This window comes from Oxyura jamaicensis, chromosome Z (genome assembly GCF_011077185.1).
Source record: "Oxyura jamaicensis isolate SHBP4307 breed ruddy duck chromosome Z, BPBGC_Ojam_1.0, whole genome shotgun sequence".
NCBI lineage: Eukaryota > Metazoa > Chordata > Aves > Anseriformes > Anatidae > Oxyura > Oxyura jamaicensis.
Genome location: NC_048926.1, coordinates 12,924,495 through 12,947,113, shown reverse-complemented (window position 1 = coordinate 12,947,113; position 22,619 = coordinate 12,924,495). Strand labels below are relative to the sequence as shown.

Below are 22,619 nucleotides of genomic sequence, written 5' to 3'. Positions count from 1 at the left end.
ACATTGCAATTATTCTGTTTAATTCAATTATTATAAGTTATTTTTGACTACATGTACAAAAAAAATCTTTCCATATGAAATTTTGCAAAAGGTGTGCCTATCACGACTGTAGCCACAGATAGGAAATGCCCTTTAACAGACTAGAGCTCGGATTTTTATAGATGAATAGTGTAGTCACTGTGGACTTGAGATGAAGACTTTGTTCCAGCAAAGATCCTAATTCAAAGAAGCTATCCACTAGTTATGGTCCTGTACCTACCATGTTCCTATTTATTAGATGTCTTTGATGACTATAATGAAATCACACAGGTTAACATTAGAGTCACTGAATTCAACTTAAAAGTTTCAGTGTCAGATTCTTTCTTTCTTAGACTGAACCTGGACTTACTATTCAGAAGATGCACTGAAAGCACTTTAAACACATTTAACATAAACCAAGCAGTTCCTAAATGAAACTCATTTAAAGGAATATTAGTTTGATACCCTGTAAAGAGTACTCAAAGACATTCAGCCAGAAATCTCCTATTAGGTTTTAACAATGAAGAAATTACCTACCTGCGTATAAACAGAATCAAAGATTTTTGGAACAAAGATCCAAATGCACACTATTTTTGAATGCACAAAGATCCAAATGCACACTATTTTGAATGCACACTAACATTACACCTTAGAACATCACTCCTTAGTGAAAAGACTAACCAGATATTTCAATTATTTTTGTAACCAAACATAAATATGACGGCATAAGAAACAGTGACTCTTACAAGATATGTTTGTCAGGGAACTCTGCTCTCACTGTAGAGAAAATTCTACACATACAGAACTGTGAATGCTTCCATCTACAGGTTAGCGATCTACGCAAAAATTACCTGAAGTTTCTCAAACTTCTCTTGCTAGTTGGTAGTCTTGCAAGGGAAGTGAAAATTTCTTCTAGTATTAGTTGTCTGTGTTTTTCATACCTGGAGAACACCTATTTAATAGTTACAGAATTGTTAAAATGTTATTGTTACATACAATATTTCTTGCTAAATCTATAAAAATTAGATGTAGTAACATATACTTCACTTGACTTTCAATGCATACCTTGTTTTTAATGCATTACTTTATTTCTTCAAAGTATTTCTTTATAAAATACATGAAAACTTTTTTTAAAATCAAAAGATTTTAAAATGATTCCAACAACACAGATGTCTAATAGCTCTTAAAAATACTGTATATCTTAAAGATTTTAGTCAATGGTAGAAATACACTGTGTAAGTCAAATAGTATAATACTAAGCTTTCAGACCCCAGTATATAGCAAAGCTCTTTAGTAGCATAAATTAACATGAAGACATACACAGTTACAGATCATATTTGGCAATCCAGTTTTACTTCATATCTTTATCTTTAATATTTGCCTGACATGAAATATTCTTTAAATTTATGGTTAAGATTGTAGAATTTGCTTCTCCTTTTGTTCAGGCCTTTTAATAAGTTCAGGTGTTTGATCCTTACAAAGATGAATATTTTCCACTTAAACAACCACATATATGTTACACTACATTTTTCCTGAAATAGTATTTTATTTGCCCCATGAATTTTTCATATATCCACCACTTCCAGGGAAAATAACTTATTCTATTATAAAAGTATCCTGCTAGTTCTCTAGCTTATTCCATTGCATAAATTAATATCTTAACAAAGGAAATGAGGAAAATCATGTTGCTATGATTTTTTAAACAAGAGAGGACAGGTAAGAGAGAGGGGTTTGTGTTTAGACTTTAGACCACATAACAATCATTAAGTTCCTTGCTTAAGTTGCTCCTCTGCAAATAGGAGCAGCTCAGGTAGATTTAATACTATTCCTACCTTATAATACCAAACTGTAAAAACATGAAAAAATAAAATTAGTTTAAAGCTCTAATTCTCTACCAGCAAAAAATACAGCCTATAAAAAATATGTCCTAGTAACCTGGACACACAGGAACATGAAGTTGCATATTAAAAATTACTTACCGCGGTCACTAATTTTATGGCACATAACTGTAGCTCACTGACATTTTCTACAAAGAAAGGTGTTATTCCCATAGATGATACCTATCAATGGAAAGAAATTATTGTAATTATACTTGACTGGCAAACTGATATTCATGCTATGTTACAAGCAGGCTATTCATTCATCAGATAAGGTATTCGACAACACACATTAATTCACATTATTCGCAAATTGAGTACAATGATGCTAAACTATTCTTAGGTGTACAATAAAAACCCTTAAAGTTTGAAAAAGAGAACAGGAAGATAACATACTACACAGAGACTTGTCAGCCTATGTAAATATGTGCAAAAAATATGTACTGATTTCACATTTCATGTAATTGACACTTTACAGTCTCTCTGGGAAAATAAAAGGAACAAAAATAAAACCAAACCAAAACAAACAAACTAAAAAAAAAAACACAACATTCTCAGACATTCTTCTGACAAAATTTACCTGAAGAATAGTTGTATCAGTAAGAAGCTGTATCTCTAGCAACTCTGACAAACTGCTGACAATGTCACAAACTTTGTTATACAACATCACTATAACTCTTTGCTTGTGGGTGGAACACTTGGCACGCTTTGCTTTTGAACTTAAAACACCACCTAGAAAATCAAAAATATTTTCATTAATTTTTTCAGTGTTTCAGTTCCATTAAATAGAAAGATAACTGTTTTCTCAAAGAATGTCCCCCAAACAACTCTACAATGACAACTGTGTGAATCCAATTGTTTACAGATGAAAAAGTATTTATTTCTAGCTGGAAAGCAAGAATTTCATATGACTTTTTTTTTTTTTCAGAATTAATTTCAGAATTAATGCAAAACAGTAATTGTTCTGAATTCTGGATTCATGATTTTTAAAACAGTTCTTGATGTTTGACACCCACATCTGAAGATATGTATATGACAACAAAATGCTAAAGGCAAAAAAAAATTCTGTAAAATAAATCATGATATAAGCAGGGATTATGACTATAAAATGACTTACTGATGCATACAGTAACTACAGACAGAAGAAAACCTTGAGATAAACTTCTTTATACCCTGGTCCAAATGGTTATACTGACACTATAGCTACTACACTAAAACTAAACATTAAAATGACCAAGTTATTCAGAGGATGCAATTAATTCATTGTTATTTTACTCTACATTTAATTACCCTCAATATTACATAAAACATTAATTCAGGTGCCGTATGTGATATGAAAGAACTACCAGTATAAAAAAATATAAAAATCTTCAGGGAAGTCATATCACTTGCATGATCATGCAATACATATATATGTATATACAAAGCAAAACATAAATCTAATGTGAAAAGATATTTTAATATTCTTTAGTATACTAACCACCATGAGGATCCACTCTATATACAGGGTCATACTGAGGATAGAGAGTGTTCTGCAAATGAAATTTTGTGTATTGAATAACTCTTTCTATTACATCCTCAATATATACAGCTTTAGGCATATTTGGTGACGTCATAATATTGATAGCAGTAAGACAAGCATCCGCAGATTTTGTCACTCTTTCCATAATAAGATCTCTCCATAATCTCTCCTCATCTTCAGTGTCATTGTTCTGCAAGAGGCAAGAAAAGCAGGACAGTGTAAATGAAAATTCGAATATTTATCCTTACCAAGTACAATATACCAATCCCATTTTAATATACTTACAAACAAGCACATTTGTTTATGATACAAGGATAGTTTGTTTTACAAATCAACTGGTTGTTTTACTAGCAACAAATTTGCAGTACTTCTCCCTAAGTTATAAATCTTCAATATCCCACTGTATTGTTCTGCTAAAACACACAGAAACTTTCTGTATATCATTGGGAAGAGCTATGAAAGAAGATTGCTACATTGTCTACTTAAGACTGACGTACTTAAAACCGAACTCATTCATCTAGTATTGTCGTTAGTGGTCTACGCGTATCATTTGCTGCTTTTACCAGTTTTTGCCACTAGAGGGAACCCTCACACAGTAAGACTATTAAAAGTCACATGAAATTCATGAGAATAAAACTTTCCACAGACCAACTCAACTATTTAATTTCAGTGGGTTTAAAAATATGTCTTATCAAATATATCAATTTAGTTTTAGCACTGGGTAAAGAAGCAACAAGGCAGAAAAAACAGTACTTCCTATTTACTTATTTTTCATATTACTGAAGACATTCATTTTCAAATTCATATTCTTCTTTTCCAATATACATAATCTCTCTCAATTTCTCAGATTAAGTTTTTTCTGTAAAACTCAGAAACACTATTCTTGATAGCATATTGTTTTGTCTAGACAGTGTAACATATATGAACTACTGTATAACATACAGTGAACTACTGTATATACAGTGAACTACTGTATAACATACAGTGTAACATATATGAACTACTGTATTTCAACCCCACAAAAACTCAAAATCCAGATGCAGATTTAAGCGTAACAGAAAAAATAAATTAAAATTGTAAACTTCCTGTTAGTTTTGTTTATGCTGATGACTTTAACTTTGCAGCCTAATAATGGATCTAAATAAATGTAACATAGGAAGAATATAACAGTTGGATAAAACAACATTATATATATATATATATATACATATATAAAAACATAAAAGGATTTATAAAATATATAAAAAAATTAAAAATATAAATATGTAAGAAGGACATCTAAAGTATGTCCAAAGAAGAGCAACAAAAATGGTGCAGGGTGTATAAGGGGATATGTGTGAGGAGCAGCTCCCCAAGGAAGCAGTCACGGCACTGAGCTGACGTAGTTCAAAAAGAGTTTGGACAATGCTCTCAGATGCATGGTTTGATTTTTAGGTAGTCATGTGTAGAGCCAGGAGCTGGACTCAGTGATACTTGTGGGTCCCTTCCAACTCTGAATACTATGATACTATGGTTTAAAATGTCTCCTCAGTTCTTAATACTTAGGGGAGGAATATGCTCTACAGGAAAGCCATCCTTTCTACCACTGTGTAAGGGAAGTTTTATAGAGAAGTAGCAAAGAAATTTCCACTGGTGTAAGTAATACCAGTTGCCACAAATATTTCAGATTGAAATTATTATAAATTTAAAATTAAGTCAAAAGATAACTCAACTGCTCCCAACACTCTGGTTTGTTAGTAGTACTATAGCAAAGCATTTAGTACAAAAAGAATATAATCAATTTAATTTTACTTCAAATCTTAAAATTTGACAACTTGTTAATCACATACATGTAAAACCAGAAATTCCTTTCAGGCACACACAAAGCATTTGAAATTATCACTGAATGGGACTCAAGTGAAGAAAATCCTATGCTGAACAGTGGTGTGAAATGATGTAATTTGAAACTCACATGGTTAAGTAATGTAGAAAGCTTTGATCCATCTTGAATATTCTTCTCCAAAATATTCAGGACCTTCACTGTTTTATCTGTTGAGAGCTACAACGAGAAAACAAACACATCAAGCAGCTGTAGGAACATAAAAGCTTCCAAATTGCTGAAAATAAGTCCATGGATGAAGGAGAGAACATTTTATGGAATTCTAGCATTAAACTTAAATTTTAAGTATTTTTGACATAAGGATCTGATCTTGACTTGTCAGTTTCTGACAGAGCATGATTGATAGTGTTGATAATACAATTGAACTAGTGAAATATGTTCTAAGATTGCAAACAAACTGCTTTTTAAACCAACAAAATTTGTAGGAATAGATTGAAAACAGAGTATCTGCCAATAATGTTGTATAGTTATATATTCTTGACTCTGGAAACTGGAATTTACCAAATCCACTTATGAATCATATTCTCTCTGACCATATAGGGACTTATTAGGAGAAAATCCAAATCTTATAGGAAAGCAAAAATAAAATTCTCTGAGTGCTAACACAGGGAAAACATACTCTTAGTAATTTTCTTAACTTTGAAAAACTAGCATGATGAAAAAAGTAACTCAAAATCACTTACTGATGGTTCTACAGAATTACAATTGAGTAATCTGCAGAATATGCTGAACCCCGGAAGAACTCATCCAGATAATACTGGTGCTCATTCTTAGAATCAACTAAATTCTAATTTTACATATACAGGTATGGGCTTGTGTATAAAAAACATGGAACTACGGTTAAGGGTGAGAACTATCAAGAGGGCAAAACACTCAGGTTGAAAACGTCCTCCTACAGATGAAGGTAAGCAGGACTGAAGAAAAAGTCAGGAGGAGAATATAAATCTTGGGTTAAAATCCTTCAGAGTGACTTCTTTAATAAGTGGCTTCACAGACACTTCATAAATAGAAGTGGTCAAGAGCAGGCAGGGTAAGAAGGTAGCATAAAACTGCCCAAAGCCAAGAGTTCTGTGAAGATAAATAAGGAAAGCAAGACAATCGTTTCTACAGGTGTAATACCAACAGTATGCACCAACACACAAAGCTGTCTTGAACTGAAGTCAGGAAGAGTAGAGCAAAGAAATCACAATATGCAGTTTACAGAAAATGAATTTTAGCACCTATCTTTTAAGTTCGAAAGGGTTTTCTGGAGAGAAAGAGGAAATAAATTCAGTAATGTGTCAGATTGCCACCACATATTTACAACGATCTAATAGCTTATATTAGAAAGAGTTGATTTTTTGACTTTGAAGGTAGATTCTGTTTTACTATAGTTGCCCAACACTATCTGTAAGGAGCAAAGACTATGGGCTGATGTGCTTTTGTGAAAATTGATTGATTGCTCAGGCACATGTGCTATATATTGGTACACAGTGCTCTCAGTTACCACTGATACAAAAAGACCATTCACCAAAAATACCTCAGCGTCAGAGACAGTAACAGTTGTGATGTGGTAACTTTTTAAGTACTTGAGCTCAGTTCAAGCATAAGCATACCTGTTCATTGTATGTCTCATGCACAACTGAATAGGATGAAATAGTATTACAGGGGTAGATTTGTATTTTACAATTTTAATGAAATTAAATGTTCAAAAAGAGGTAAAGACTACGAAGATGTACCTTGTCCATAATGCCCATTGCCTTGATTTTTGCAGATTCACTACCCAACTCACTAAGCTGATGTTTTCCCAGTAGCAATTCCTGTGGAATCTCATCATCATCACCTTAAAAAAAAAAAAATCATCACTATTTCTAATAACATGTCGAAGAATACAGTATTTACAGCCAATATGAAAAAGCAAATGCAAGAGAACTTGATAAAAAACTGTTTTTCCACACAGCTAACATCTCATAGTTCCATCTAACAAAGACAGATGACGATGATTTTTGGTTGTGACAAAACAACTACTTGTTCAATATAACTGATCACGTTCTGAAATATCGTTTAACAGACTAACATTATACATCCATTTCTGAAAGTCATCAACTAAAACTATTTTTAATATATCAAAACCCATTTATTGCACGCCCATTTATTGCACGCCTTGCAATACCACCCTCATTTCAGCAAAGCAAATCACAAATGATTGTAGTTTGAATCTGGGACAGAACAGTAGTTGAAAAATGTTTATGATACTAAACACACACACACAAAAACATGACATTACAAAACATAGAAAGAGCCAATGAATTCACTTTTAAAACCAAGCGTATAGACAAGATTGCTTTAAAACTGTACTGATTTGTTTACTATGCTCCCCTCCTTGTTCTATTGCTGTGATAAAGATTGTAGGGAAAGGATTATTTGAGTTCTCCGTTATCCATTTCAATTGAAAGTCATTTTGGTTAGCCTGAACTACTCTGACACTGAAGCTAAGCTCGCTGATTTTCAAGTGAAAGGACTAAGGACTACACAGAGATTCAGTAACTCAGCTGTAAGCGTGTAAGACACTGATGGCTTGTGTTGAATAATCAAGCTCTGTTAGGTCAAAGGCCACAGCAGATGAACTCTGGTAGACTTTTATCTCATTATGATTTATGACGCTGTTGGATTCTGCAGGGTGGAGGAAGTGAGATCCTCTGCCTCAAGCAGCAAGTGAAATTGGAAAGGTAAAGGCTCCCACTCTAGGTGGAAGCCATATAAACACAACATACCCTAACATAGGTCACAGGCAATGAAATCAGTCAGAAGGAAGTCTTAAAATACTGAGATGCAAATTTTTTGGTTTTGTTGTGTTTCTATTTGGGGAAGCAGTTTGAAAATTTCAGACATATTACCAAAAGCTGTAAAATCCATGTCTTCTAGATTTTCCAAAATATTCTCTATTGAAGCAGTGAACCTTTTGAAAGTTGAAGAATCCATCATTTCTGGTGAAAAAAAAAAGAAAAAGAAATGTATGTATAATTGTTTCATATACAATACAGAAAATATAAACTGAAGAAAATAAGCCTCTAAAATTACCTTCAGGTGTTAGTTTAGGCTCATAAGCTTTCCTCTTCTTTTGTTTTTCTTTTTTCTTCATTTTTCTTGCCACTAGTTAAAAGAATAAAGAGTAAAACAAATCCTTTCTCAAAATGAAAATAAAGGTTTTTTACATTTCTTATGCTTATATTAAATACTGCATATAAAGATGTTTATTTCAAAAAGTTCAACTTATCCTTTAAAAATGCACTAGTATTATGTAAGAAAATTAGATTTTTTTTTCAATTACCCTCACTGAGGCTAGGAGGAGGAGAATAATCATCCATATCAGAGTCATCGGGACTGCGATTACGGTATCGACCACTACCAGAAGTCCTCCTTCCTTCATGATAATGACCACTTCTCCTGTGGTCACCAGAACTTCTTCTGTCATGTTCTTCATACTCCCAAGCTTCATCTCTATCCTTTTTATGTCTTTTTCGAGAAGCTAGAAATGAAATGCATTTTCATTCTAAGTATAAAAATTCAATTTTTTATAATTCAAAATTATGTATTTACAAGTAAAATGACTATATATAGCTGTACCATAAAACAAGTGAAACACTCTAAAACCATTATATAAAATTCTGTTATGGCATTAATTTAACAATTTATTTTGAATTACATGAAAATCATACCTGAAATCAACAAAGACACTAGCAAAATACTTAAGAGATGAATTTAAAGCACGCTTGTCTTTTTAAACAAAGGAGAGTGAAACAAATCAAAATAATTTTCATCCTTTCCTTTCATATGAGAACAATGACATAATTTCTTCAGTTACATAATTGTGACTATTATTAGGTCCAATTCAGTGCTCACTTTGCTCATCTAACACAACAAATTTCAACAAGACTTAAAAATCTAGCTGCTTAAAAATATTCTGTTTTGCCAAGACACCCAAAAGCTTGTCCTGTAATATTTATGGCAGTTAATTCAGTGAAAGGAGAAAGCTGGAGTCACAATTCTGTGCTAAACAATGAGTATATACCTCTGAAGGTTTTTATAACCAGTTTGCAGTCAAGACAAATAAACATAGCAGAACTGATTTTGAAGAAACTGGGATACAAGTTCTCTACAGAAACAGAGATTTGTTGGAGATAAGATATTGTGGGGAGAGGAACAGAGAGTACTCTGTTATTTTGAAAGACAGTCTTGTACATTGTTAAGGGAGAAGGTGCTAAAACATAATACAAAAAGGATATGGAGGAAGATGTAGTTTCATCCATGAAACTCTTCATTATTTAATAAAACGGGATGACTGGGCTAACAAAAAGACATCTAATAAGGGCTGTACTGTGAAGATCAAAATGGCTCCCAAATATTCTATACTAGAGTTTATTATTGATGTGAAACAGCATGTAACAGCCCTTACATCTGTATGTCTCTAGCAAACTCTCCTGAAGTTTAGAGAGGTATGGCTGTACATAGGGTTGCTTTTGAGCAAAATGGCTCCAAACATTTATAAAGAACTGGAATAGAACTAATAAATCATTTCCACAATGCCAGCTTACTGAGCATCACAGTAAAGAGACATATATATCAGGATATAGCCAATAAGCAGCCCAAGCTCAGTAAGAATAAAAAATGATTGAAGCCAAGGTGATAATAATGCTCATCACTGCATCCACTTTTCCCACTTCTGAAAAAACAGTATGAAATTTCTGCAAAGAGGTGGTCCAATACTTTAAGATAATAACTTAGCTTGGGCTTTGAGCTGTGTTGCTTCTGGATCACACTTCCTTCTGGAGACAGAACAGTCATGTTAACAAAGTCTGAACTACTAATGGTTTCAGTTCTAAAATGGTTGAGTTAACTGCAACTGAGGAAATGAGTGGCTATCTGGGTTACCTGAACTGCATGCATTGGATAAAGAAATGAGTGTTTAATGGAAAAAAACTTCATACATCTTAATTGCTGCTTCTTTCCCTCATGAGACAGTACTCCCTCATGAAACAGGTAGATGAATTCCATCTCCAGAGCTTACGCATCACCAGTAGCTATTTAATCCTGTCAGATGAATTCTGACCCCAGCTACATCTCCATGAGAAAAGTAACTTCCAATATCATTTTCCAGCTGAAAATTAAATTGACCATTTTATCAATGCTGCATGGCAAAACAGAATGTGTTACAGCTGTGTTGGTTCTGAAAGGCAAATAAGATGATCATGCCAACAGATTATCACAATCAGACATTGCTCGAAAAATTTTACTTTGAAGTACGTAAAACTGACTAAAAATGTAAGCTTTAGTAACATTAAAAATATTATTAATTATATACATAAATATCTGGATTGTAAGCATCTCATTTGCTTCTGAATTCTGCCAAACATTTATATAATAATACATTGATTACTTGCTGTATGAGAAAGATTTCACCAATTTTTAATTTCTCATCATTTAAATAAATGGAATGAGATAATAATAAAAAATCATTTTCTATAACAATTACTTTGTCCATTTTGAAGTTTACATTTAGATAACCAAAATAACTCTGAAATAGATATTTGTAACAATATAAATCTTTTGGTGTATTTGTTACAAATTTTACATTATCTTGATCATTTTATCTCTTTTCAATTTGTTCTACTACACTATTCTTTGAGAAATATTACAATTCATTTCTAAATCAGATGTCCTCACTGACTTGTTTAGAATCTGTTGGCCAGATCTCTTGGCTGTACATATTAAACCTAGAGTAACTTATAGCATATAAGTACTGTGAATGTATTTCTTAATTTGCATTATTTCATCCTTATTATTTCAACAGCCAATGTGACTAATAGCTATGTCAAAGTGTCTCTGAAATTTTTGACAATCTTCTCCATTCCCAACCAACTTAAATAATTTTGCTATACTTCTTCTTAATTCCCTGTCCCAGATTATTAACACTATAAACTGGTGGTATTATATGATAAAGAGAGAATATAGAATCCTGAATGAAGCAAATCATCATTGATATTTTGCCATAATGAAGTCTGATTACAAGTTACCTCAAGATCTGTTACTCATGGTCAAGGCAGCATTTTTCAATGTATTTTACAAAAAAAAAAAAAGAAAAACGAACAAACAACAACAACAACAAACCAAAGGGACATTCTATTCTGTTTCTTTGATCAAGATCAGAGATATTACTACCACAATTTCTATGTGCATGTGTGCATAAGACCTGCATATCTGTTAGAGGGAACATATTACACCATACTAAAAAAGCAGGATAAACCAATCTTTCTCTTTTGGAACATAAGACTAAGAATCAAAAGAAAATCAAAAAAACTTTGTAAATGAGATGCCTTCTCTGGTTAGCAGTAAAAGGCACTTCAGCTGTATCCCTATATAGGTAATGCAGCTAAGATGTTACTCAGACTCAGCTGATTCACTATGTTTTAATGGATTTTCTTTTCAGTGCTGGCCAACTGAACTTCCATATTCACAGACTAATATACTCTTATTAAGAAGTAGAAAATCCCTTCTTAACTTAAGAGGTGTATAACTATTTTTTGACTCTCATGAACGTTATCACATCACACAGCAAACATCTAACTAAAGATAGCTTTCTCTCTCCCTCTGAGATCACTTAATTCAAGACTAATGTGACCAATAAATACTATTTTGAGAACCCATCAGAAGTAATTCAGTTTTTCCAGCAACATACCAGGGAAATAGTAAAAGAAGAAATATTTTAAGAAACTTCTGGGCAGTAATATTCTCAATATATCATGTCAGAAAAGTTTAAGAGGGAATTCTTCAATTTTCTTATCAGTGAAACTGAAAATTTAGGTACTGACGTTTTTTTTTTCCCTGCATTGCTTTGTAGCTTTGTATGTAAGTTTTTTGAGCTGCTTTACAGGCTTCTTTAATCTGATTGTCTAAAAATGTTTTGTAGCACAATTAAAAAAAATCCAGGAAGTGGTTTCCCATTTTCATCGTGACTTACAAGTTTAAATCAAGTAATTATTCTTTTAAAAGAAAAAAGAAAAGATTTTTGGCCAGGTAGTTGTCTGGACAGCAAACTTAATTTCATATGCTTTATACTAGCCAACTTGAAAAAAGATTTTTTTTGTAACAGCAAAATATTAGTCTTCTTTAGCAGTAGGAACAGAATGGTGTACTACTTACATTCAAAAGCGCCTTCACTGTCATTGTCTTCATCAGAACTGATTTCAGCATATTTTGGTTTCTCATTAACTGTACTACGTTTGCGCTTGTTCATTTTCACACGTTCACAAAGTGGCATGGTGGATTCAATTTCTGCCAGGAGCTCAGGAGGCAACTCCTTTAACACTGACTGATCTATGCTACCTATTAATGGAGAATAAGAAGAGTCATGTGAACCTGAAGATTAAAAAAAATAAGGGACCAACACTACAGTCCTTTTTCAGGAATTGCTTACAGTATACCTACTAACAATACCACGGTTAGATATACCTGGATGTATTTGACAGGTCTTTGTAAAACTGAGTATATTGTTTGCACTGCAACCGGGAATTAACATAATAAATTGCATAAACATCACGTTCAACAAAATATTTTTTCAGGCACATAAATAAAACCAAATCCAAATCGGTGAATTACATCAGTAAAATGATAACCCTGTTCTACTACCACATTTAATCTTATTTTTTTCATCCTCTGCATTTAACAGGTTTTCCTGAAGTGTAGGTAAATTAAGGATTCATTGTGTCTCATTAAGTTCTGCTTATTCTCAATCATATCACTTAGTGTATATAAGACAGTAAGCAATCTTTCCTTTTTTAGTAGGTACAATCTGTGGCAGAATCTTGAGGTTTTTATCCCTGTATGCCAAATGATTGACATCTCAAACTGTCTCAGACTTATATCCTACTAATAACTTTACAACTCAACCCACATTTTTTCTTGATTTTGCTACAAAACAAGGTTGAAAGTTTTTTTGTTTGGTTTTAGTGTAGACAAACATCAAGCTGGATCACATCAGGTTTCTTTACCACTGACACAAACAGACAACATTGCACCATTCTCATTCTCATCACATTTTGAAACTATTAGACACATATGCAGTCAGCATGAAGGAGATTTGCAGTCAAAGTTTTTAGCAGTGACAAGGAAATCTAATTAATTCAAAATCATTTATTGGGGTTTTGTTTATTTGATGTCATCATTATTTACCAAAGAGCTTTACTGCACAGACTATCTGTTAACTTTCTCCAGCAAAAGAATAACTGCTACTGTCACAAGTGCTCCTCCCTACTTCCCCAAGGTATACACGATTGTTTAGATAGAAAGGAAATCACCTGCCAATTTTGCTAGAAATATATGCATATTATATATACATATAGAAAGAGAAACAAAATATTTCAAGATATCATATTCTGGATGGTTTTTCATTTTTAATTGCATTCACTATATAGGTAACATAACTTTCTAAAATTTATTTCAATTTTTACACTAATAACCCATTTCCTAATCCAAGTTTAGTCTTTCTTTTTTTTTTTTTTTCTCCCCTTTTTAAAAACCTTCAGCTGGAATTAGAAGGGCCTTAATATTAGAAAATAGTTTTCAACAGTATTTTTAAATTAAATTTAGAAGTTCTTTATACTTCTGTATACTTCTGGTTTCAACATCTGTCTATACTCAAAAAATTGTCTGTAAACAATGAAACTTACAATCAAAAAATTCTTTTTCTGTATTTCTCAAGTACATTCACGCAAGTCCTCTCAGTTAAGTGCATTTCAAAACAACAACAACAAAAAATTTATAAGTATTAATTACTTCTAACATTTTTGAACTGAGGTAGGTAAATATCTATTAAACAAAGCTGTTAGTGAGAGTTGTTCGTGATTCCCCCAGGCAATGGTCACCTTTATTTGCCTTAAGTTGCGATCTCAGATACTCACCACCTGCCAACAGTACCTAAATTCTTGATATTGTTTGCTACAAAACATTTCACAGCATGGTTTACCATTGTGCTATGAAATGATTATTCCTTGTGGGCTAGGCATTTGAGCAAAGATAGGAAGAGAGGTATGCCAGCACAGACAGATTATTTCCTGTGTGTGTGCTACCAGCTGACTGGATGCCAGACAGGTCTAATCTGGAGGCTGCACAGCTGTCTATGAGCAGTGGTGTCCCCACCTGATACTCCATGTCCCTTTGTATACCTCTGCAGCATCTGGGGAGAGGTGCAAGAAGGACATTTGCACGTACTTGTTTTAGGATAATTTCCACAGGTGCAGACCTGTGGGCCTTAGATCCTGCCTCTCAGTTTTATGCACTGTGGTTAAATGCACTGAAGTCAGCAGAACTACTCACAGACAATAAAATTTACAGTAAATCTGACAAATGAAGGCATTGCTAAAAACAGCTATAAGGAAGGGAACAAAAAGTGTGTTAAGATTCATATAGATGTTTTAAAGCTATACACCAACAGGAATACTTTCTAAAAATGCTTAAGTCTTTCTGAGTCTACTATGAAAAGTATATATATAAAAGCAGAGTAATTACTAAGATCACGTGGGGAGGAAGTGAGAAAAGGAAACAAATCAGAAATGAATTGTATATCCATTGGCAAGTCTTTTGTGACTTAGACACCTATTTAATTTCAAAACTGTATCTGCATGTTTCACGATGCAATATTAAGGTTGTGATCATTGCTTTCAGGAACTGTTAGAACAGAATTTGTTCTTTATTTTGCTTACACTGTGCACAAAGGAAGTCTCAGTATGATGAAAGGTTTTTTTTGTTTGTTTGTTTTTGTTTTTTTTTTGAGTAAGAAAACCCTTAAAAACAAAACAATAAACAAAAAACACAGGCTACTATAACTCATAGGGACATCTGTTCTTGCTTTCTTTATTGATTTTGAGAATTCTATTGATTTTGAGAAATTAAAGAACAATCTTTAAAAATAAGTCAATTGTCACCATGTTAATTAGACATCAATGAAAGAATAAAAATGCAAATACTGTAAATATTTGGAAAAATAACTATTTCCTTCTCAAAAGTCCCAAGTTATTTTGTTTGTGTTATGTTCTCCAATGCTAAACTCAAATAATTGTTTGAACTGCACTCTTGCCAGTTATAGATATTTGAGATGACAGCATATAAAATATATAAAGCATTCTTTATTCAAGAAGGGAATAGCAGGAAAGAAAAAATATTTTAAAGGTCTCTATAAGTCATCTTTAAAGATTTTGTATCTTTCACAATCTTCCCTGGAGCAAGTCTGCGGCATGTATTTTCCTTAGCTGCTGAGGACTGTAAATAACCGAATCTACAAAGAGTTCTACTCATACAGTTAGGCATGACTGCACCTGTATCAACAATTGTGATATACATGGAAAAGGACTGCTCATCATTTTTTAAAGAAATTCAGGGATATTATAGACAGTGGGACTCCAGTCAATAATATTTTATTTTACAATGTATGCTACGTTGAATTAAGGCAACCCAATCTTCACTAGAAACACCTTACTAAATTAATTTTAGAGCTCCATGTTAAAAATATACCTCTTATTTGTTCACAGCAGTAAAGTAATACTAAAGAGAATCCAGTTCATCAAAAGAATCTAGTCACACAGCAACAAACATTAGGCTGTAAGCCCTATGCTAATACCTTTTCAGTTTACAAGATCCTTTTCAAAAATGATTAAAAGAATATATAATGCAAAATCACGTGAAAGCATATACAAAAACATGTGTGATCACTTGCAGTTTTTCAATTTGTTTGGTAAGTTTGCTTAGACTTTGTACCTCATTTTCCTGCTTCCAGTTTTACTAGTTACATTTGCCTCTAGTTTGCATGACTTTTAAAATAGCAAAGGAGAAAGTAACTATGCTAAAAAGTTAGTCCATAAGTTAATAAGAATGCACCAGGAAACAGCAATGTCTGCAATTGCTAAACACAATATACTTAGAATGGACTACAGGCATTAGTGTTCTTCAGACATCACTTACACATACCCTCAAAGCTGTCACAACTATAAAACAAATAAACAAGTAAACAAGTAAAAACATAAACACAAGAAATTGCCACCGTAACCAAGCCTTTACTCTAATTTGTAAGGAATCTCAGTGCTCTACATTAGCAAGTCTGAAGGACTAGTCACAGAATAGCTGTACAAACACTTCATCTTTAAGAGCTGCAAACATAACAACTATTTCTTCTTCAGTGCTTGTCCAGACCTATACAATGCTGTTCATGACTTTTATACTAGTTGCTTGCTGGTTGAAGAAGGCAATGTTGTTTTAGGTCATGCATCATGACCAAAAGGTTTCTTAGAGAAGATACTCAAGAATCTTCAGTTGTTACTGAACTCAGTTGTCACTGACTCAGGACACTTATTTTCTCACCAGCAATTCTTGACAAAATAAAACACAATTAAAAAACAGCTAGAGAACTTTAACTAAAATGGAATTAGTCTGTAAACTTCTTCCCATATTTAGTAAGCTTTTCAAAGGGTATTGACATGTATAGTAGAAAGTGTTCTACAAACACTAAAATCTTAGTGGATATATGTTTTTCCTTTCTTTACATATGGCTTAAAAAAATAGAAAGGAACAGATCTGATTCAAATGTTCAGCATTACTTTTTGTTCACAGCTTGATATGTGGCTTCAAGTTTGTTAAACAACCTTTAACCTTAGCTAATACTTTCAGAAACCTAATCTTTAGAGGGATCTAAGTTCATTTTGCCTTGAATTTTTTCAGCCAGGTAGATATGCCTAATTCAGGTAAATGTATCCATTACCAGCATTGCCTTCAAGAGAGGAAAGGCAATATCATTATGGATAATTATTGGATCCATTCAAAATGGACAGCAGCACTACATTTTGACACAACAGTCAGCGTATTCAGACTAGTTTCACCCAGCTTGATGCAAAAATTTCAGACAAGCAGGTATGGAAAAGAAGTGATGCTTGCTGATGCATTAGAAAGCTTTCCAGGATCAGAAAGGCTGTTCATGCCATTAAATCAAAACCAATGCTAATAAGCTCTTATCTTGTTTTGATAACAAAGACAATGACTTATGACTTATCTTTACTTTCCAAAATAAGGAAAACAGATATATGGTTTACATTTCAGTGCTATTTCCTATGAACTAACCAGCCACAAAGATTCAAAAACATTTTAAAAAAATGCTACTTCCATAACTATAAGAGCAATTAATAGAGTGGAAGCAATCAATACCAGGTTTGTTTATATAGATAAATGACAAGGAGTTGCATCAGGGGAGGTTCAGGCTGGATATTAGGAAAAGGTTCTCCACCCAGACGGTTCTCACTGGGACAGGCTCCCCATCCCCAGGGCAGTGGTCACAGCAATGAGCTGCCAGAGTTCAGGAAGCATTTGGACAACACTCTCAGACATAGGGTCTGATTTTTGGGTGGTCCCCTGTTAATTAGCAAATTAACAAGTGCTTGAAGAAAATTGACCCCTGAAGTTCATTTAAAAACTTAGGTTTACGTTAATCAAGTATTTTACGTAAGTTAGTCTCCCATATATATTCTTTTCAATTTTTGTGTAATAATTGGTAATAAGCAAAACTTACAGTTAATACTATTTCATATTTCCGATCTCTATATGCAACTTGCATTTCAAAACATAACTTTTCCAAATATCAAGACATTGTATGAAAAAACACTGAAGAGCCTAAGAGGGAACAATGCCACTTGCTTGGGGTGGGGATATGATTCTTAGCTTTCATTTCTCAGTGTTCAGAAATTTAAATTTAGCCACTTTCCGAATTCTGGGACTTCTACACTAATAAATTGTCATACGCTTTCATTTCCATTAAAAATGAAAACAGACTACAAATATATTTTTTTTGGCCACATGAGACATTACCTGACTACTGGACTCTTCTTTGCTGATGACTAGTATATTCAGTCTGCTGTTATTCTACAGAGGCCAAGCTTACTTCCTTTACATTCCCTCCCTCAGCATTTAACAGAGGATGTTCCAGTGGTTTTAATATGAACTGAGGCTTTGGATTTACCTCTCTTATGTATCACCAGCTTACCTTATCATTCTCAAGTCACCCTGGGTCACTGCAGTAACTACATTGATAAAAAAATCCTACATTAGACACATATGCAGGAAGGAAAGCCGTTTCTTTCTGGCCTAGCTCAAACCCTTAAACTCTTGTGCTAAATTGAATAAAACACACTGTTACTCCATAATAAAACTGCCTTCTTTCTTGTTCTTGGATAGCCGTATCATTGTAACTACAATGGTATAGACTCACAGCTTAATTCTATTTTGGATGAAGAGCTAAAAGAAAAAAGAGGGTATCAAAGTACCTCCCCACTGTACAAAGATGTTTGGAAAACAAACACCCTTTAAAAATAGTTAAGTACTACTAGCGTGTAGCACTTAGGCACTACAGTACAAAGGGACACATCACCTGTGAGTGATGAACAGCTTACAGGTTAAAGCTGTAAACTTTCAAATATCAGTGTGCAAATTTAACAATATCCTTTCCACTGCTATCTTACTTAAAATTCTCCACTATGTTCTTTATATGGTGCACTGAGTCCTTGGTAATCTAAGTCCTCACCCATTGGCTTCACACTCCTCCATATAATTCTGTGCCCAAAACAACTTTAAGAATGGAAGAGGAAACAAAGGCAATGGCAGCCCTTTTCTCAAGGAGGAATTTAAGGCATGGGGAAAATACATCTGCTCTTAAGACAGAAGTTCCACTTTTATCTTGATGCTGTATCATCAGCTGAAAAACACATAGCCAAGATGAATGCTGACCAAAAATAATCTTAGTAGTCCATTTACTTCAGTGGCTTTCATCTTTGCTATCCCACTCTATATTGAAGTTTGTGGAAGTGTATACAGCAATATCTTTTAAGCAGGATATAGACCTTCTATCATGCTCCTTTAACCTCACCTTTTGACTACATACATGAAGGGACATCACATGAGATCAGCACACACACACACAGAGATGGAGAGCAGGAGACTCAGATCCCTCACAGCCACTGCCCAAGAGACTTACGGGAGCCCTCAGTATTCTCTGCTGCAGACAATCTGGCACGAGGGAGACCTAGTGCCAGGAAGAATTTTAGAATCATAGAATATCCTGAGTTGGAAGGGGCCCATAAGGATCACCGAGTCCAACTCCTGGCACCTCACAAGTCTACCCAAAAATTCAGATCATGTGACAAAGTGCACAGTCCAAACGCTTCTTTCTTAAACTCTGACAGGCTTGGTACAGTGACTACTTCCCTGGGGAGCCTGTTCCACTGTGCAACAATCCTCCCAGTGAAGAACCTCTTCTTGATGTTGAGCCTAAACCTCCCCTGCCTCAGCTTGACACCAGTCCAGCGGGTCCTATCACTGGTGACTAAGGAGAATAGATCGGCACCTTCCCCTCCACTCCCCCTTGTGAGGAATTATGTCCTGTTCCATCCCATAGAACCTGCTTGAACACATCTTTCAAAATAATTTTTCTTTATCTACCCTAATAATGACACAAAGGGAAGGTCCCCAGACTCTGGAAGATTCTGAAAAAGGAGAGGCTCAGTCTCACTGTTAACATTCCAGTCCTCAGCTCTGGCCTTCCCCTGTACTCTGCTCTAGTGAGGCCGCACCTTGAGTACTGTGTTCACCTTTAGGCCCCTCACCACAGGAAGGACATCGAGGCTCTGGAACGTGTCCAGAGAAGGGCTACGAAGCTGGTAAGGGGTCTGGAACACAAGTCCTGTGAGAAGTGGCTGAGGGAACTGGGGTTGTTTAGTCTGGAAATGAGGAGGCTCAGGGCAGACCTTATTGCTCTCTGCAACTGCCTGAAGGGAAGGTATGGGGAGATGGGGGTCGGCCTCTTCTCACAGGTAACTAGTGATAGGACACAAGGGAATAAATTAGGAGTCATTTCCTCTCAGAAACAGCAGTCAGGCACTGGAACGGGTTTCTCAGGGAGGTGGTGGAGTCACCATCCCTGGGGGTGTTCAGGAGATGTTGGATGTGGCACTTAGGGACATGGTTTAGTGGGTGACATTGGTGGTTGCGGTATTGTTGGACCAGATGTTCTTGGAGGTCTTTTCCAGCCTTAATGATCCTATGATTCTAAATGGGACCCATCAGGCTGGTTGGTCAGAGAAAAGCCTGGACAAAGCAACTGAGTAATTCCATCATGTATTGGAGTTAATCACTGCCCCCAGCTAAGCCCCACAGATTCAAAAAGGCTTTTGTAGTAGTACAAAATACTCTTAGAAGCAAGAAATATTTTTTGATGCAGGGAAGAGATTTCCAAAGAGCATGCTGAAGAACCCAGGCAGAGAGCAGGGAATACAGCCTACACATCCCCTCCAAAAACTGCCAAGAAGCATCAGAACTTGCATTACCTTAGCGTCAATGATTACCCCAAGCTATCCAATTGCTGCAGCAACTACATCACAAGTTATTTTGTTCCTTATTGCTAGTAACTGACTTCTCATCTTTATAAATTCATAAAAGGTCTAGTTTTGAAAGATGCTTTATGAATAATACAGCATTACGCAGAGTATTGTGGAGCAAGATCAGCAATTGAAATAAATGCAGTTCTGCTCAAAGAAACTCACTTTTATGAATGAAAGTTGTGACGGAATTACTTTTCAAAAATAGAATTTCACTATTGTTGCTTCTGAACATAGGCATTGAAATTTAAGCTAACTCAATAAATTTAAAATTAACTTCATTAAAAAGTTAGGGTGTTTTGCACAGATGCAAACACTTTTTTTTTTTTTTTTTTTAATTACTGTTAATCTTTGGAATTAGAAAACTATGGTTGATGCCCTTTCCTAGCTGTGCATATGGATCAATTTAAAAAACTCAGCCATGGGGCCTCACCTAGGAAAAAAGACCTTCATTAAATAACATAAAGTTACACCTCAGAATTTTTCTTCTCATAAAATAAATACTCTCATTTAAGCAAAATAATACAAACAAGATTTTTGCAGAGAAAAACAAAACAAATGTCGTGATTTCTAGCTGATTTTTGACTATAGGTATAACAAAATCTGCTTTTATCTTACACTAACATTTTTAGCCTTTACCGCTAAAAACATCCCAGGAAGCTACTCTTGTTTTGCTTCTTCAAAGCAACTTAATCACAATAAAAACAACCGGTTGCCAATGCTTCAGCTTTTAATATAAAATACTGTTGCTTAGAAGATAATAAATGTTGCTTAGCAGATAATAAAACAGTAAGTATATTTAAGAAACCTTTATTTGATGAAAACAACAATTCAGTAAGTTGAAGAAAAAAGGTCTCGTCCTTTTCTTTTTATGTTCATTCTTAATGTACCCACAGATCAAAAAGAAACTGCAAATTTCAAGTTAACAGTTCAAATTTTCTTGCACAAAAGCACTCACCTAAAATGGGTGAAAATGATGAGCGACTGAAAAGTTCATTTACCGGAAACAAATGTGAGGCTTTCCACTATTTGCTTTTTGTTGAATTTACCCTTTGCTTAGAAGAAAATTCAACCCAAAGATTTTGACCACATATCCCTGCACATAAACTGAGAGGTAACATCGTTATTTAGATGTTTAGATACATGAACAAGTCTGCATTGCATACTGCACTGCGTACATTGTAACGTCAGATAAATTGCTGGCCCTCATTTTTCCTTATTGCAAAGTACTGTTGCAAAAATTATTTATGGAAAGTAACTTTAGCTTTTCCCAGAAATAAGAGGAACCTGATCAAGCATCCAAGCCCATGAACCAACGACAGTTTCAGACTTTCAATGAAGAAGGCTGATTGCTCTGACAAATTAGGTAACTTTGACACATGTAGTAAAAAGAAATGATCATCTTTCAAAAGTGAACTAATTAAATCATGCACACCTGAATCTGCAGACAAACCGTGGTAATTTTGATGAACAAATGTATAACCAAATTAGTAGGTTTGGTGAAGTTTATTGTTATTGTTAAGAACTAGATGTGCACTATGTGATGTTCACTTTTGTTACCCAGAGAAGACTTGAGAACTCTGAGCACAAGAATCAGAATATTTACCTTAGTGGCAAATATTAGAGTAGGAAATAACCCAAGCAGCCTCTAGGCATAATGATGTGCTGAAAACATCTCCTATCATACTGGTACCAGATCAACACAAGAAAGGACTCCAGTGTGCATCTGCTGAATTTATCCAACATCTGCTTCTAAAAAACTAACACCAAAACCAAAGACCCCAGAGAGTATGTACAATGCCAATATACATCCCAGCATACTTTTCAGGAGAGGACAGACACAATGCCACAAAAACGATCCATTCTGGTGCAAAGCATGC

At 34.3% G+C, this 22,619-nt stretch overlaps 1 protein-coding gene across 9 annotated transcripts in view; it reads right to left on the bottom strand.

The window, feature by feature from the left end:
• NIPBL (NIPBL cohesin loading factor) overlaps positions 1 to 22,619 on the bottom strand; it is a 164,361-nt gene that overhangs the window by 32,495 nt on the left and 109,247 nt on the right. For 8 of the 9 annotated variants that reach the window (XM_035309234.1, XM_035309236.1, XM_035309227.1 and 5 more), the window contains 10 exons: positions 12,476 to 12,658; positions 8,607 to 8,804; positions 8,357 to 8,428; positions 8,173 to 8,262; positions 7,015 to 7,118; positions 5,369 to 5,455; positions 3,376 to 3,607; positions 2,476 to 2,627; positions 1,998 to 2,078; positions 870 to 970 (listed from right to left, as the gene is read on the bottom strand). In XM_035309234.1, the coding sequence (XP_035165125.1) occupies positions 870 to 970; positions 1,998 to 2,078; positions 2,476 to 2,627; positions 3,376 to 3,607; positions 5,369 to 5,455; positions 7,015 to 7,118; positions 8,173 to 8,262; positions 8,357 to 8,428; positions 8,607 to 8,804; positions 12,476 to 12,658 (1,300 nt within the window). The remainder of the gene's footprint in view (positions 1 to 869; positions 971 to 1,997; positions 2,079 to 2,475; positions 2,628 to 3,375; positions 3,608 to 5,368; positions 5,456 to 7,014; positions 7,119 to 8,172; positions 8,263 to 8,356; positions 8,429 to 8,606; positions 8,805 to 12,475; positions 12,659 to 22,619) is intronic. The other variant, XM_035309235.1, reaches the window with a different exon arrangement.